At 32.6% G+C, this 16,359-nt stretch overlaps 1 protein-coding gene across 45 annotated transcripts in view; it reads left to right on the top strand.

The window, feature by feature from the left end:
* The window catches only part of LOC104905818 (uncharacterized), a 28,690-nt gene extending 12,604 nt beyond the window's left edge, over positions 1–16,086 (top strand). Inside the window, exons 4-15 of one of the 45 annotated variants that reach the window (XR_008967824.1) lie at positions 6,692–6,776; positions 7,598–7,686; positions 7,809–7,897; positions 7,991–8,045; positions 8,514–8,558; positions 9,900–9,970; positions 10,147–10,228; positions 10,580–10,626; positions 12,756–12,797; positions 12,871–12,910; positions 14,523–14,591; positions 15,419–15,560. Coding sequence is in view for 11 of the 45 variants with exons in the window: in XM_057391908.1 (XP_057247891.1) it covers positions 8,009–8,045; positions 9,900–9,970; positions 10,151–10,228; positions 12,756–12,910; positions 14,308–14,591; positions 15,424–15,584 (786 nt within the window). In the remaining 34 variants the exon portion in view is untranslated. The other 44 variants (XR_008967821.1, XR_008967816.1, XR_008967809.1 and 41 more) reach the window with 44 other exon arrangements.
* The last annotated feature ends 273 nt before the right edge of the window (positions 16,087–16,359 follow it).

Genomic DNA, 16,359 nt, shown 5'->3' with positions numbered 1-16,359 from the left:
TCTAAGACTTTTTTGAAAATTTAAAAATTATAAAGACGAGAGAAGGAAAGAAAGAAAATAGGGAACAAAAAGAGAGACATATAATGTAGTATTTGACATTATAAACATAAACATAACAACCAGGAAAGAGGGGAGGACAAAGATAGAGAGGAACACTTTCAAAAGATCTTCTATATTCGCAAAAACACATATAGAAAGAAGGATAGAGATCGAGAAATAGACATATAGAAAGAAGGATAGAGATCGAGAGGTAGGAAGGTAGGTTTAGGACTTTGATAGTTTAATGTACGCATCATGGTCACATATATATATTTCACCAATATATATCTGTAACATCAAACAGAAAATGTTTTACTCTTATATTTTTCATCAATATACTCTACGTCCCTAATAATATCTAATATAGGCTAAAATTGCAAGTATAAAGCATTAAATATCTTTCTTTTTTTTTGAAAGAAAAAATATCAAATATCTTAACATATAGCTTGACATTCAATATAGTAATTATCTTATATTAATTTGAGTATCTCAAATACATTATAAATGATAACAACAATGATTTGACTCAAATAAATTCATGCTTGGATCTTTGGTTGCCTACACTAAAGAATGTGAAGTGCTTTTCAAAACGCCAGCCGAACATGTTAGCAAGCTATCGAACAATGTAAGCATTCTTGCACTTTACACTTTTTCTTACTTTGCATACGTACTCATATTCGATTTAAATGCTCCATTGATCTAATTCCTTGTCTATTTACGTCTTCTTGCTAGGCTTTTACCAACATCTTCCGTGAACTAATGACAACAAGATTCTTAATCCAAATCACAACAACTGCATAAATTTCCAGAAATAGGTGTTGCAGTTGAGCCTACTATCTATCTTACGGGAATAGATTACAACTTTGTTTCAAAAACAGTTCAACGGCACGCGAGAAACTTACAAGTTAACAACAAGTTCTGAATCAAAGTTGTTAACTTAGCTATTAGAATTGCACTTCAAATAAACTTAATTATGTATTCTCTTTCCAAATGGAATTAACGAGAAAAATATATTATGTTTTCACACAATGCTTCATTGGTTTGCCTGATGCAATTAATACAACGTGTATACTTACCGCATGTTTGGACTACGTGTTAAATAAACATTTCACTACTTAAGACTAACGGAATACAAATATCACTATTACACTATTTTGGGGAGCCGTGCGCGTAGGCACGCGGAGCAACAACTAGTATATATATAAAAGCACTTTGACCCAAGGGGTCAATCTTGACCAAACCCTTTTTGACCCGCCATTTTTACGGGTTAAGTGGGTTCGGTTAAAATAGGTTTCGGGTTGAAAAATTGTGTTTAAACACACAAAAAATTGGGTCGAGTTATGGTCAGGTTAACGGGTTGGGTAAAGTTTTAACATGTTTAATGTGGGATAAATAAGAGAAATTAATATTTAATCTCTCTTTTTTTAGTATAAATATAATTATTGTATCATATAGTAGTTGATAGTGTTAAAGATGATAATATTTAATTGATTTAAAGGTTGAATAAGGCCTTGTTCAGTTCACCTTAAAAAAAATAAGGTTCAGTTCCAGTAAGTTCTAATCAATTTCAATCAGTATTAATCAGTTTCAATCAGTTTCAATCAGTTTTAATCAGTAAAAATAAGTTCAGCAAAAATCAGTTTAGGTGAAAATCAGGAAAACTTATCAGCCTTTATTAGTGTAAATCAGTAAAAATCAGTTGTAATCGGTTCAATGAAAATAAGTTCAGTACAAATAAGTTTTAATCAAATCCAATCAGTTCTAATCAGTTTTAGTCAACTCTAATATGTTTTAATCAGTTCTAATAAATTTTAGTCAGCAAATTTCAGGTGAAATGAATAAGGTTTAAACATTAAAATTTGCTAATAATTAAATTAATATTGCTGTAAGAAATCCATAAAATTGTGCTAGCAAAACATATTTTGGTTAATTTTGAGAATTTTATTGATGTAGCTAAGAATGCCAACTTTACTAACATGCTTCTATATCTCTATTATATAAGGGAAGGGGGGAGCTATGGTGTCCTTTTTTGAACTGACTATTTTGCCCCTCTTCCCTTTCTAAATTACAAAAGGAATCTCACAATTAAAATCGATACTCAAAAAAAACTACCGAAAATTAATTTACAACACTCACTCACAAATCACTTAAAAGAAGAAACTTTACAAATCACTCATACAATTAAGAAAATCATGTTGCAAATCATTCAAATAATCAAAAAACTTAATTAAAACTTAAAATTAACATAGAAACTAAAACTAATAATCTAGAACATCAATACATAAAAAAACATTTACTACAAAAATTTACTTACAAATCACTGTTCTCAAGAACCATTCACAATTACTCACAAAAGTTACCTATAAACACAAATTTGAGAAAAACATAAGATTTTGACGGTGATATCACACAATCATCCATCGACATAATTTGCGAGCTTCCAAATTATTTCACATTAGTTGAAATAAACAATAGGAAATTAGTTGACTGTTATGTAGTTAAAAAAAATGGAGATGACAACAATGAGTTCATAAGGGCTTTTATACAATCAGACTTAAATTTAATTCATTTTCATATAAAACCAATTTAGTTTTTTCTTAAAAAAATGCCAATATTTAAATTTTTGCCCAAAACTTTTGCAAAAAATCCATGTTCATAAATAAATTTTGAAAAACAAAACAATATCAAACTTTTTGCAAACAATTTTTTGCAAAAATCCATTTTCTAGAAAAAAAACTAAATTAATTTGCAAAAAGTAACAATTTTTGTTTTTCTAAAAAAAAATTCCAATATCAAATTGTGTATGAAAAAAATCAAAATTTTATTTCAAATATAATTGAAGCTAAAAGTGTTAAAATTTAGAAAAGGACCAAATTTGAAATGATGGAAATTTTTAAATATCAATGTGTGCAAACAAAATTTAGAAGTTAGACAAGGAAAAAAAACTGAGTTGTATTTGTAGTGAAATTATGATTTAGAAGTTAGACGAGGAAAAAAAATTATTTACTATTTCATAGTGTTTTCTATATATAATGAAACTCTTACATATATTTGGACCTATCTCTTTATATTATATTATAGCGATTAATTATCAAGGTAAAAGGTTTATGTAAAATATCATTCAAGAATTAAAATACAACATATCTCTATTATATAAGGGAAGGGGGAGCTATGATGTCCCCGAATGAAGAGACTATTTTATCCCTTTTCCTTTCTAAATTACAAATCCACTTACAAACCAAAGGGAGATTCAAAAAAAATATACTGGAAATAAAATTTTAACAATCACTCACAAGTCAACTAAAATCATAGAATTGTATAATTTACATTATACAGATCACTCAAATGATGAAACTTTACAAAAACCAAAAGATTAACTTACAAACTACAACCAATACACTACAACATCAATACATACTCACAAAAATTTGACTTGAAATCCAAGTGTCCACTTTCTTCACAATATATGAAGTAGTGTACTTAATTTAAAAATCAACTAAAAAATTATAATATTAGAAATCAGAGATAAATTCAGTAAAATTTTTATTTTGTTCATAGAATTTTGAACTTGAAAAGTAAAAAAAAAAAAAGACTGGTGAGAGACTTAAGTGACAGAGACTAAACCAATTAAATTTTTTTAGATAAAAACCATTATACTTTGTATGTCTAATGTTCAAATTTTGACTTTTACATACAACGAAAAAAATCGAGTTTCTGTTTTGAAAAAAAATCCAAGCACGCATCGCGTGCAAAAAATGCTAGTCATAAAATATGCTAGCGTTTTTACTTCTTTATGGAGTGTTGCGTAAATGAAATGTACTCCTTAATAATGTAATACAAGTAGTTAATTCAAAGTGTGATCTTTATATTAGCTAATTCGCAAGAGGATAGGCTATCCCCATTTTGATTACGAGGAAGTATATATCTCGAACAGGGCTTGGGATAGTTAGTCAAGCACCATCCATTTTCTTTTGCTTTTAGATCCTTTTAGTTTTTAGTAATTGCAACTTTAATCCTTCACCTAATAAACTCATAACTCATGCTATTATAACCCGAATTAAATTAAGTTTATATTTTTATTTTCTGCAGATTTTGTATTTTTGTCGGTCCGATTATCCTTGGTATCAGAGCCACGTTACCCGAAAAATTATAATTAGTATTTATTGATTAAGGATTATCGAGCAATTAATCAAGGAAATCTGGAAAAATCAAGTACAGCACCCGTAGAGTGTAGTCAACCTAAATCACCTCATCTGTATCACTTAGCTGAAGGTAGTAGTCTAGTTGGTAAAGTCCTTAATGATATTGTAGACCAATTAAACGAAATTAAATCACAAATTGACGGCATTGAAAAAGGTATACTCGGTATTAATAATTCTACACACATTATAGAAAAACGAGACAAGAGAGAATATTGGAGATATTAAAGAATTAAAACTTTCTTTAATTAGCGAAGTTAGACATCTCCAATTATAACCACCTACAGTCTACAGAGACAAATAAACTAGTCCCCTTTAAATACAACTATCCATTCCAATCAAATACAAAAGATTTACATTAAAATTCCCACAAAGATGGAGCAACTTCGGGAACTTAGAAATAAGAGTCTTGAAGAATTACCAGAGTTATTTGATAAAGAAACTAATCCTATTGAATTAAACAAAATAATGACTGTAATTTGTGAAAATTGGGTTTTTTCTGATAGTGAAGAACAAGAACAAGAGTCCAATTATCTTTCAATTGAAGAAGACCTGTATGAACAAACGGGATTATTTAAATTAGAAGATCTTGATACTATACCATTAGAAGAAATTCAAGAGAGCGTGGACAGTAGAGCTGGGAACATGATTGTAACTAATAATAATAAAATTGGAGAAAGTTTAGATCATGATGACATTCATGAAATTAATTATGTTAATAATATTGTCCCACAACAAATGTATAGAGGAGAGTTAAGTTGTACGAGACCTAGGTATATATCAGGAAGGAATTCTCGATTTGATATTAAGGTTATGCCTAATGAAATCCCAAAGGCCAAAACAAGAAGAAATTAGTCTTGAGTCAATAAGTCAAACTGGAAATAAGTTAAATTTCGATGGAGTACGAAATAGAGTCAATATCTTATCTTAGACCTTTTAAGGGTGCGTTCTATTCAACTTATTGGACCTGAACTTATTGGAACTTATCTGAACTGAACTTATTGAACCTGAACTGAACTTATTGGAACTTATTAAGGGTGCGTTCTATTCAACTTATTGGACCTGAACTTATTGGAACTTATCTGAACTGAACTTATTGAACCTGAACTGAACTTATTGGAACTTATTAAACCTGATTGGACCTGATTCAACTTATTGGACCTGATTGAACCTGATTGGAACTTATTGGACCTGATTGAACCTGATTGACCTTATTGGACCTTATTGACCCTGATTGAAACTTATTAGACCTTATTGGACCTGATTGAAACTTATTAGACCTTATTGAACCTGATTGAAACTTATTTGACCTTATTAGACAAAAACATTGACCATGAATAACATAAATATTACCACTAACGTAAATACTACCCCTCAAAATTTTTATGGAATAATAATTATTATAATTCTCCAAAAAATATGATTATTAATTATCTCTTATGATAATTAATTTAACAAAAAAAATACTATTTATATATTTGCCTATACATAACTATAATTATAATTATTATTATTATTATTGTTAACCTTAATTATTTGACCATGATTATAATATTATTCAATAGCAATATGAATAATCAAATCATAGACAATAATACAAGTATAATACTATACATTGTGGTACTTTAATAAAAAATTCTAATAATAACATAATCAGCTAATAGTAATATGAATAATAAAATAATAGACATAATACAAATAAATAATAAAACAATAGACACTAATACAAGTATAAAATACTATATATAATCATTGTGATACTTTAATTATAATTCTAATAATAACATAATCCGCTAATAGTGATATGAAATTATGAATAACAAAATAGTGGACAATAATACAAATGTTTATTAAATATTGACTATTTGGACCTTATTGGATCTTACTAGACCTGATTGGAACTTATTGCACCTTATTAGACCTGATTGGAACTTATTGCACCTGATTGGAACTTATTGCACCTGATTGGAACTTATTGGACCTTATTAGACCTTATTGGAACATATTGCACTTATTAGACCTTATTGCAACTTATCTGAATTTATCTGAACTTATCTAAACTTATTGGACCTGAAACTTAATTTTTTAAGTTGAACAGAACGCACCCTAAAAGTGGGAAGTTTTACACTATTCCTCTCAATAGTGTTATGAGTAGTAAAAGCTTGAAATTCACTATTCATTTCACTTGGACAATCTCAGCCTTCCCTTTCTTACCTCATCTCCACCGCACAAATTTTTTCCTCTCCCTCCTCTTCACTGCTCCTCTCTCTCATCTAATCTTCTTTTCTTCTCCCTCCTCTTCACTGCTCCTCTCTCTCATCTAATCTTCTAATCTAATTTCATGTCAACTTCGTTTCTTTCATGGGTGGTATCGCCCTTCGTTTCTTTCAATTTAATGTCAACTTCTTCTTCATTTTCTCTCTCCTCTCTAATACATCACTTGCTTCAATTAGGGTTCCCAAAATTCTCGATTAAATATGAAACCAAGAGATATGAGCGTTTATGATTTCACTGAAGATTGACCGAAACTCTTCAGCAGTAAGATTTCAATTCTTTCATGTTCATTTTTAAAGTTTCTTTGCTGAGTTGATGGAGGTCTGCTACCTATAGTTTCACAGGAGATAAAATTTAAGTCAGGTTATAGAATCGTTCACATACATAATACTAATGATGGGTGTTAGAGAATACTAATAATTAGTATGACCATTTAGAATGAAAATGGTATTCTAACACCATGTTGTTTATGTTGTGCTAGATCTAGACCTAACTTAAATTTTTTTTGGCATGCGTTGTGACCATTGTAATTCATGCTTAGGAGACTCGATAATTTTAGGGTTTCAATCATTATGGCTTGGAGACCACAATTATCGAAGAACTTAATGAAGCTTCCTGTTCTTCTCTGCCAAACTTTCTGGAATTTCTGATTCTTGATGAGTTTCCCGATTATTTGTTATTATGTTTTCCGGTACTTGCATCTATTTTTATTTATTTTTTTACTATGATTTTGGTGATTTTGTTTTCCAGTATTTGCATCTATTTTTATTTATTTTTTTACTATGATTTTGGTGATTTTGTTTTGCGTTTTTAGTATGTTAAAGTTAATAGGGCAAGACAATTTTCTAATTTATAACCTTTCTGATTTCCTATTTAGTTTCCAGTTGGTTATTTTGTTTTGGGGAATAAGTTTAGAGATGGGAATAAGTTTATTATGGTTGTGATTTAATGTAGGGGGCTTTCTGCTTTCCTACTTTCTAATTTTGGTGATTTTGTTTTGGGGTTTTAGTATGTTAAAGTTTATTATGCTTGTGAGTTAATTATTTTCTTTGAACACTTGCTGATTTGTGATCTTTAATATTAAGTTCAACTTCCCGGGACTACTCAAGATCATCTTGAGATATTTAATGTTGAATCAAAAGCAAAGATAAAGTCCTATCAAATGCCTGAGATGGTATGCGACATTTTTGTTTTTTATTGGGCATATTTGAGTCATGTTGTTGGTTGTTAACTTTCTTGATATGGAGATGCTATAATAGTTTATGTGATTTTGATTATGTTTGCCTCATTTTCCAGGAAGATGGATATGATTTGGATATGACATATATTACTGAGAATATTCTTGCTATGGGATTATGAGCTCAGGATTTTTTGGATAGCTAGAGGTAATTGACATTATGTTATTGCAGTCTCTTTGTTCTACTTTCAGTACAATATTACCTATGCTGTCAAATTCTGAATAGAATAACATCATGCAGGGTTTATATTGTAATCATATGGAGGAAGTGATCAACTTCTTAGAAAGCCATCAAGGTAATTGGATAATTTTGGTTATGGATTTGAAATCTTTTCTTGATGGCCAAGAGTCGTTTCTTTGTTTTATTTTTATGTCTTTCCATCAGATGGTGGATTGTGGTTCTATTCGGCCTCTGCCTTTTCTTACTGCTTCACTTCCGCATTTGATCTATATCATGCATTTGTCTAACTCATACGATGCATGCAATAATGTTGGATAATTTGACAAAAAATAGATGAACATTGTCACCCTCTATGAATGCGGTCTAGAAAGTTCCATAGTGTTGTGCTGCAGTCTGCATGATCCTTTAACCCAAAATGCAGAAGCAATGTTTGAATTGAAAAGCAGTGTCCTTAAAAGAAAATAAGTGTTTGCCTTGGTGTCAACCAGCTTACTGATTCTGACCCTTTTATTTCTGCTATTGAGATGCTTATGTTGGAGGGTTTGGTTTATAATTCTACTGATTTTGGCAAGTTTGCTCTCAGCTTGATTTCCAGGAATAATTTTGGACATACTAGATCAACTATCCGGTGAGTGACGTTTTCGTCAATCTTACTTATGCTTTTGTTTGAGTTACTGCCTGAATCTTCAATCTTGCTTGGTGTTTGGCTGTTGTTTTATGCAATTTATTGGTTATTGTTTTTGGATATTATGTTAAGTATGAGTTGAATAAAGATGGTCAGATTGAAAACTTAGCTCTTCATCATTGAGTTTGTTATAAGAGAAAAGAATCTTTCGTTGATGAGACTAATCTGAAGAATGAAATTTAAGGTCTTGGAGTATATTGTTTAAAAGAAGATTACTAATTTATAATATAGTATCCTTAACATAAGTGGTTGTGTTTGCATTTACTAAATGCAATCTGACTGGTTATTATGATAAAGTTGTTAATTTTGTATGGCACTCATAAAGGTCTCATAATAAGCTTAAAACAAGTTTCTACGCTTTAAAGATCAAGCAACAAATATTAGTTACCTAAGCTCCCAAATCTAACAGCAAAGCTCTATGTTTCTTATCTTAGACCTTTTAAAAGTAGGAGTTCCCTATACTATTCCTTTCAATAGTGTTATGGGTGACAAAAGCTTGAAATTCACTATTCATTCCACCAACATGTGCGGCTCACATGACCTGCTTTAGTTTTCATCCCACGCACTCTTCACATGACACTCCCGCTTCTCCCTCTCCTCATCCTTACATCGCGTGCTTCCATCTCAGCCACACGTTTTTTGCTTCTCCCCCCTTCTTTACGCCTCTCACTCTTTCCTGTATTGAAAATTCAGTGAAACCCTAGACCACCCCTATCACTTCCTTCACCTTTCATTGCTTCTACCACAAATTCATTCGTGTTGAGCTTGAATTGTTAGACAAAAATGGCGATTCCTCAGCTTCCTCATATTCTTTGATCGCTTTCATCTATCTCAGTCGAAGACGATTGAGAATACGGCAGCAAGCATGCCATCTCCGGCAATGAAATTCCGGCGATCACTTAGGGTTTACCTACCCTTGAATGATCTTCAATTTGAGTCACACGAAACTTCCAAGGTTAATACTTTCTCCTTTGCGACTATGAGTTTATGGGTTTTCGATTCTGGTTCGTTTTCTGCAAATTCTAGTTCATACTCTCTCCTTCTCTTCATTTCTAATCTGATCATCAAATTATATCTCTTGTTATCTTCATTTTCTCCGTTTTTCCGAGGATTTCGTTTCCTCTGTATTGTTTTCAAGAGTTTCATTTCAGTTATTCTCCCCCGTTTGTCTTAAATTCTACTTTAGTTGGTTCTTTGATTCGAATGTGTTCATCGTATTTTAATCAAGCTGAATTTGGTTAAAGGATTTCTATTCCCTTTTTGTGTGCTTCTCCCTTTCTGCAGGAAGTGGTGTATTTTCAAGGCCACACATTGATTTTTCCTCGAATTTCTCAAGAAACCTCGAATTTCATTTGGTAATTCATTCAATGAACTTTCATGCGATTGTTCATTTATTCATGTTGGTTTCATCAAATGATTTTTTAAATTCTTACAACACCAAAAAAGAATACTTTCTGAGTAGGAATTTATTGCAATTTGCGTAACTACACTTATTTAGCAAATTACACTAAAATACTTTCTTTGTCCATAGGAAGAACAAGAGAGAAAAGATGGATGTTGTGCAACTTCTTCAGAGGCAATTTATCGATTACATGAAGTCTCTATTTATGGAGGTAGACCAAAATAAACTTTGCGTTTGATTAGATTTTGTATAAAGTTGAAACCATTGATTGTTTTTCAATATTTTTTCCCTGATTATGGATCAATTTTTTTTTTTTTTCATGTTCTTGGCAGCATTACTTGGATAATCAGTGTGCTTTTCTTAATCTCTCTCATTCTTCTTCTATTTTCTCCAATTTTTCTCTCTTCAAAACAGAGGAAGACTATTTGCATCTATTTTTATTTATTTATTATGATTTTCATGTTTTTTTTTAGCTACAACTTCCTTTTATCTACATTACTATTTATGTTTTTCTTTGTTCTCGATTTCCGTTGGTTAATTTGTTTTCCTGGGTTTTATGAAGGAAATGCGAATTAGAGGAGAGAAAAATTTAAACGATCGAGTTTGAAGGTGAGCGATCCTCAACCTTCCGCCAACAAATTTCTTCACTATTACGACGAATCGGAGCGATTCGAATTCTTATGAAACTGGTTACCCTTTCTATCCAAAGACCTCTGTCATCACTGCACCTTCACTTTCTCTCATCGCATCCGCTCTCTCTCTCCTCGTATATTTTCTTACATCTCCGCCTTTTCCTTTCTTTTAAATTTTTAATCTTATGATGTTTGCTTTTGTTTTTGAATTAGGTTTAATTTACTTGAGTTTTTCAAAATTTGCGCTTTTTTTCTGTTCATCTTGATACCAAAGAATTTAGCAGCTGAAACTTTTTCTTTCCGTGTCTTGATTTAAGTTTTTGTTATTGTGTTTTCTATGTTGGATTACCAATTAATGGTTTGATGAATTGGCTGTTTCTCTTTACAAAGCTTTTGATGCAAAGAAATTGTGATTGATATCTATTAGAAGTGTTGAGATTATTGTTCAACTGGTTTCGTTAGTTTGATTTTACTTTACTAGGGAAAAATGAGATTGATTATACTTCACGTGTTTAAAGAGGTATATCAAGATTAATTGCTTTTTCGAACAATTGTAGACTGGGGAATGCGGTTGATTAGTGCGGTGTGATATCTGCTAAAAGGACTTTGCCTAGAAGAATGAAAATCTTAGACCTTTTAAAAGTTGGAAGCCTGCAAATCTTATGATGTTGGTACTTCCATTGATGTTGGTACTTCCAACTTTAAAAAGAGAGAAAAGATACTTTGCTTAGAAGAATGAAAATCTTAAACCTGCAAATATTATTGTGTTTTCTGTGTTGGATTACCAATTACTATCTATTTGCAGGTTACATGAACCACCCTATGTTAAGACGTCCATCCTATCCATCTTATGTCAGAAAAGGTTTGCAGGTTTTGTAAATTAGCTTAAGCTTACATGATATCTAATTTAGCAACATTTTCCCTGGTAAACTTGACATGTTTATGATGCTCGTGTGCTGAACATATTCCAGATTTCAAGTTGTTTAATGTTGTAAGTACTACTACAAAAGTTTTGCCTCTATTAGAGCATTATTTTCCCTTTAGAACCTGGCACATTTAAAAACAATGGGAAAAAGAAACATACAAAAGAAGTTTTTTAGCCTAACCCTCGGTTTTGTTTTACATCTCTTTCTTCTTCTACCTTCATTCATTTCAATTTCCTATCTAAAAAATTGACAAATCATATTTCCATCATCATCAATTTCATCAAATTACCTTTCTGAATTTGATAATTCAATTAACAAGAGTTGTTAGAGAACAAAAATCAAAGAATTTGCTATCAAATTTATCTTCTTTCTACAACACCCAAGACCTGGATCTTCCAAAAATTTCAAAGGGTTGGTTGTTTACTACAAATTTTAACCAAATTTGTAGCCTTTACATGTTTAAGTAAGAATTTAGAATTCAATTTATATGATTTTGAGTGGTAAGTTGAAAATATTGAGAAATTGGGGGTTCAGTTGACCCACTGAATCCCTTGGGGTGGTTGTGATGGATGAAGAAGTATGTCGCAGTGATTACGGTGAGCTGTTGGATGAGTTGCCATCATCTTCGCCGTCTATCAGTTCGGGGTTTTGTCCTCGGCAGCTGGTTTTCTGTCCATATCAATCGAGTAATGAGCCTACGACTTTAAGGGTTGTGGTTAGAAAACCGGTAATGTTCTGGACTTGATGATGTAAATGTTTTATTTTTTAGTAATGTAATTAGGGTATGATCAAGTTGATTTAGATGGATGCAATTATTATTGCTTTTTGGCATGATCATGAATGAGATTATTGGTTGGTTGTGTATCATGCTAATTTGTATGTAATTGTTTAGTTTTAATAATGTAATTAGGGTATGATCAAGTTGTTTAGATGGATGCAATTATTATTGCTTTTTGGCATGATCATGAATGAATGAGATGGTTGGTTGGTTGTGTATCATGCTAAACTGTGTGTAATTGTTTTAGTTTTTAGTAATGTAATTAGGGTATGATCAAGTTAATTTAGATGAATGCAATTGTTATTTCTTTTTGGCATGATCATGATCATGAATGAGATGGTTGGTTGGTTGTGTTTCATGCTAATTTGTGGGTGTTGTGTTTGTTTTATTTGTGTGTTGTAGTTGGTATCGAAACTTACGAAGCACATAGTTAGAACGTATCAAGTATGTAATGTCGAGTTCAAGTACACTGATGAACTTAATCCCAAGAGGTTTTTAACAAGTCCATCTGATGCAGTGTTCAATGATGGCCATGATAATTCACAGACACAGCAAAGGTGTGTTTTTTTTGTGATTATTTTGCATTGGGTAGTTCCTCCCCCTTCCGCACGTTCCTGATTGTAGCATTACTTGAAATTATTATAGAAGCAGGATGCTACTGTTGATGACACTTGACAATGAAATGTAAGAACTTTAGATACTAATTTTACAAATATGACAGTTCTGTTAGAAACTTGGGAGTTCAGGAGAAGGGATAAAAAGGTGTGAGTGGATGGTTGTGTTAAGTTATGCAGGTGCCATTAGTTAGTTGTGGTATTTCTCAGGTAAGGTTTTTTGGTTGGAGGTGGTGGCCGGATAATTTCAAGGATGTGGGGGGTACCCGGTAATAAGCTGCATTTGAAGTGTGGGAACCATCAAGGTCTCTATCTTAATGACAAAAGTCAGTAGTTAGTGTTAGTGCGTGCAGCACTTGATTGATTTGTGTGAGGCATGTGGGGAGCATATGGACAATGCTATCGGAATATAAATCAATTTCACATTGCTACTCAAGGGAGGTCAATCTTCTCTTCTATTCTTTTAAGGCCAGGTGTGAAGTAGTATGCACTTTGCAAGGACATGGGAAGCTTCTAATGAGAAAGTGGCCATTTTTTGACTTTATTCCAAATGAGGTTTCATATCAAGGGGAGAAGTCAAATCTATGTGATAGCTAGAGGTAATGGGACCCTGAGATTGGGTTGTGTAGCAGAAGGGGACATTAGTGGGGACTACCAGCTATGCAGATTCGTTACTGTTTCCTCAACCACTCATGAATACTCTGCTGCCAGAGAATGCAGATGAGGCTCTTCATGAGGTGGTAACTTATACTTTTCCACTTCCCACCAATGATGATAAGGCTAAACATGCGAGGGCCTAGGTTTGAGAGTGAACATGAGTGATTCCAGGGACAAGATTATTATTTGGACAAGTTTAGCCTAGAATAATGCCTTTAACAACATGCAGTTATGTTGTATTTGCTTTGAACTGCACTATGCATGGTTAGTTTAATATAGCCGGTTCCCTCTAAATTTCATGTTTGAGTGTCGGTTCTTAGTTTGGGTTAATATCTGCTTAAATGTATGCATTGTTGGGATTTAGGGCATTCTTGGTTGGCTCTTAATTGTGTAGGTGTGTTGGTTAACTTCAATATCTCACCAATTCACACAACATCCATTATTTGCAACGAAGTACTAGATGTGCCATTAGTGGGTGTTTCAAAGGATTCAACCTTTTGAGTAATGTGATTGATTTTTTTAAAGTGGTTTTGTGTAAAGTTTCAATCTATAGTGTCAAATATTTGATTTCATTTCAGTGTACGAGTTTATTCAATATAGCATCTCAATTTTATTTGATTTCAAGCGATTATTTAATATGAATTTATTCAACGTTGCATCTCTTGGTGACCACTCAAAAACAGCTATTTAATGGAGAGCCTCGTGTACAAAGCCTCCGCCTATATTATGCAGACTCCACCTGATAACTGCGTGCCCATCGCAACTGCCAATGCGTACAAAATAGCTAGGCCCTGTTACCTTTGGTTAATAATGCTTGAGTTTGAACCCTTTCCTTCACCATTATCTTTTTACTTATCTGGAGTAGCACTACTGTACTTTTGGTGTTTTAAAAATGCAGGTAATCGCCCTGCTGTTGTCAATCGCGTTCCATATGCAAGCCTTTTACCCCAAAGAGACAGATCCATGGGTATTTTCTTTGAACCCACTTTGTTATCCAGTGCTTAGAGTGTTCACATGGTTGTGCTTGCTTTAGATGGGCCAGTCAGTGGTGCATTCAAGGATAGTGAACACCCCAGTAAGATTGAAAGATTACCACAAGTGGGCTTCAACTAAACGTAATCGGGATTGTTCCTAACCATGCACCACTGCCCCGACCACCAATTCATTCTTTACAGCAGCTTTTAAATAATACAAAATAGAAGGAATATCCATGCTTACCACAATTGTTAGCTCGCCCTTTCTTAATCTAACTATGCTAAAAGTAAGCACATGCTTGTCCTAAAAGAAAACATCTAATCTGCCTGCACATTACTGTTTGCACAACTGCGTTTGGGATCTCTCCCTTATACTAATCTGCTTCTTTTATCGGTCAATAATGCACTTTTGCCTTCCATTGAGAAACATCTACAAGTTGGTACTTGTAATAGCAAAATGAAGAGCAAATATAGAATGTTTGTATTGAGTTGAGGTATTTAGTGTATCTTGTAAGTGCCATTCAATGTTCTTTATATTTTGTCTGAATTTCCCTGAATAGAAGTTATTGAACCTTTTCAGAATTTATTTTAGTTGTGAATTGAATTTAGATAGCCTATCTAATCATATTTTTTCTTTTCAGAACTTATCGGCCCTTATAATTATTTTCTCCTGAAAGGTTTCACTCTAAAATCGAAATAACAAGCCTATACATAACCCTCCATAAATCGTGGTGTCGACTTAATATACTGATGCCATCTTTACTGCTGTGTTGAAGCTAATGGCACTGAAATCGCAAGTAATAATCTTTTCTGCTTCAAGTACAGGGTCAGGATACTTATTCATCAGGAGATCTGTTCCTTTTGTCGCTAGCGTCCTTTTAAAAGCTTGTAAGGAGTCAGATGATGAATCAGATATGGAAATTATTTTGGCTGGTTTGGCTTCTCTGAATGATGAAATCCAGTGGTTCAAGAAAGAAGCGACATAATGGGATGTCCAGCTCAATGCTGTCACTCCTCAAAAGATAAACCAGAGCTACTTCAGGTAAGACGTTCAAATTCCCTTCATGGATCATCCTTAGAAATAATGATGCATTCAGAAAGCTACAGGATCCGCTGATAGACGGACCCAATGATGAAGAAATTATATGACATAATCAAAGTAATAGAAATAATATTGTGAAACACAACCTTTTGATAAATACAATCATAGCTTTCTAGTTATGTCTTAAACTATGCGCTCAATTTTCAGGTTTATAGAAAGCCTGATGCAACCAGAAGACAATTACACATAGTGGCAATCACGACCTTCTGGGCAATTGAGGCTGTTTATCAACTCAGCTTTGCCCACAGACATGAAATTTTATAGTTATGGGCATTAATGTACGACTTTCTTAGCAAATACACTCAATTGCACTGTATAAGCTCTCTATGATAACTACAAGTCAATTTCAAACATCATATGCCTTTATGGCTCTTTCTTTCCTCCAATCCATCTTTGTTTTCCTGCTAAAAGTAAGTGCTTGCTAATGTTATAATTGCAGTACAATCTATTAATGAATACCAGCTTCTGTTTTATCATTCATTCCCAGGAGTAAGCGTTGTAGCTTTTTTCCAATACTCAATGGCTTGATCGAACCAAGCCTCAGGAATTTAAGAATCTCTCTGTTGAATGGCATGTGCTCCCCGGTCAGACTAGGAATAGGCAGGTCAATTCCTTTCCTCAGAACCACACTTGTGTTCATTTCTGTCTCTTTTAGTTTC

This window comes from Beta vulgaris, chromosome 1, assembly GCF_026745355.1.
Source record: "Beta vulgaris subsp. vulgaris cultivar EL10 chromosome 1, EL10.2, whole genome shotgun sequence".
Classification (NCBI taxonomy): Eukaryota; Viridiplantae; Streptophyta; class Magnoliopsida; order Caryophyllales; family Amaranthaceae; genus Beta; species Beta vulgaris.
The sequence above is the reverse complement of the archived record's forward strand: the minus strand, read 5'-3'. Positions and strand labels throughout refer to the sequence as shown.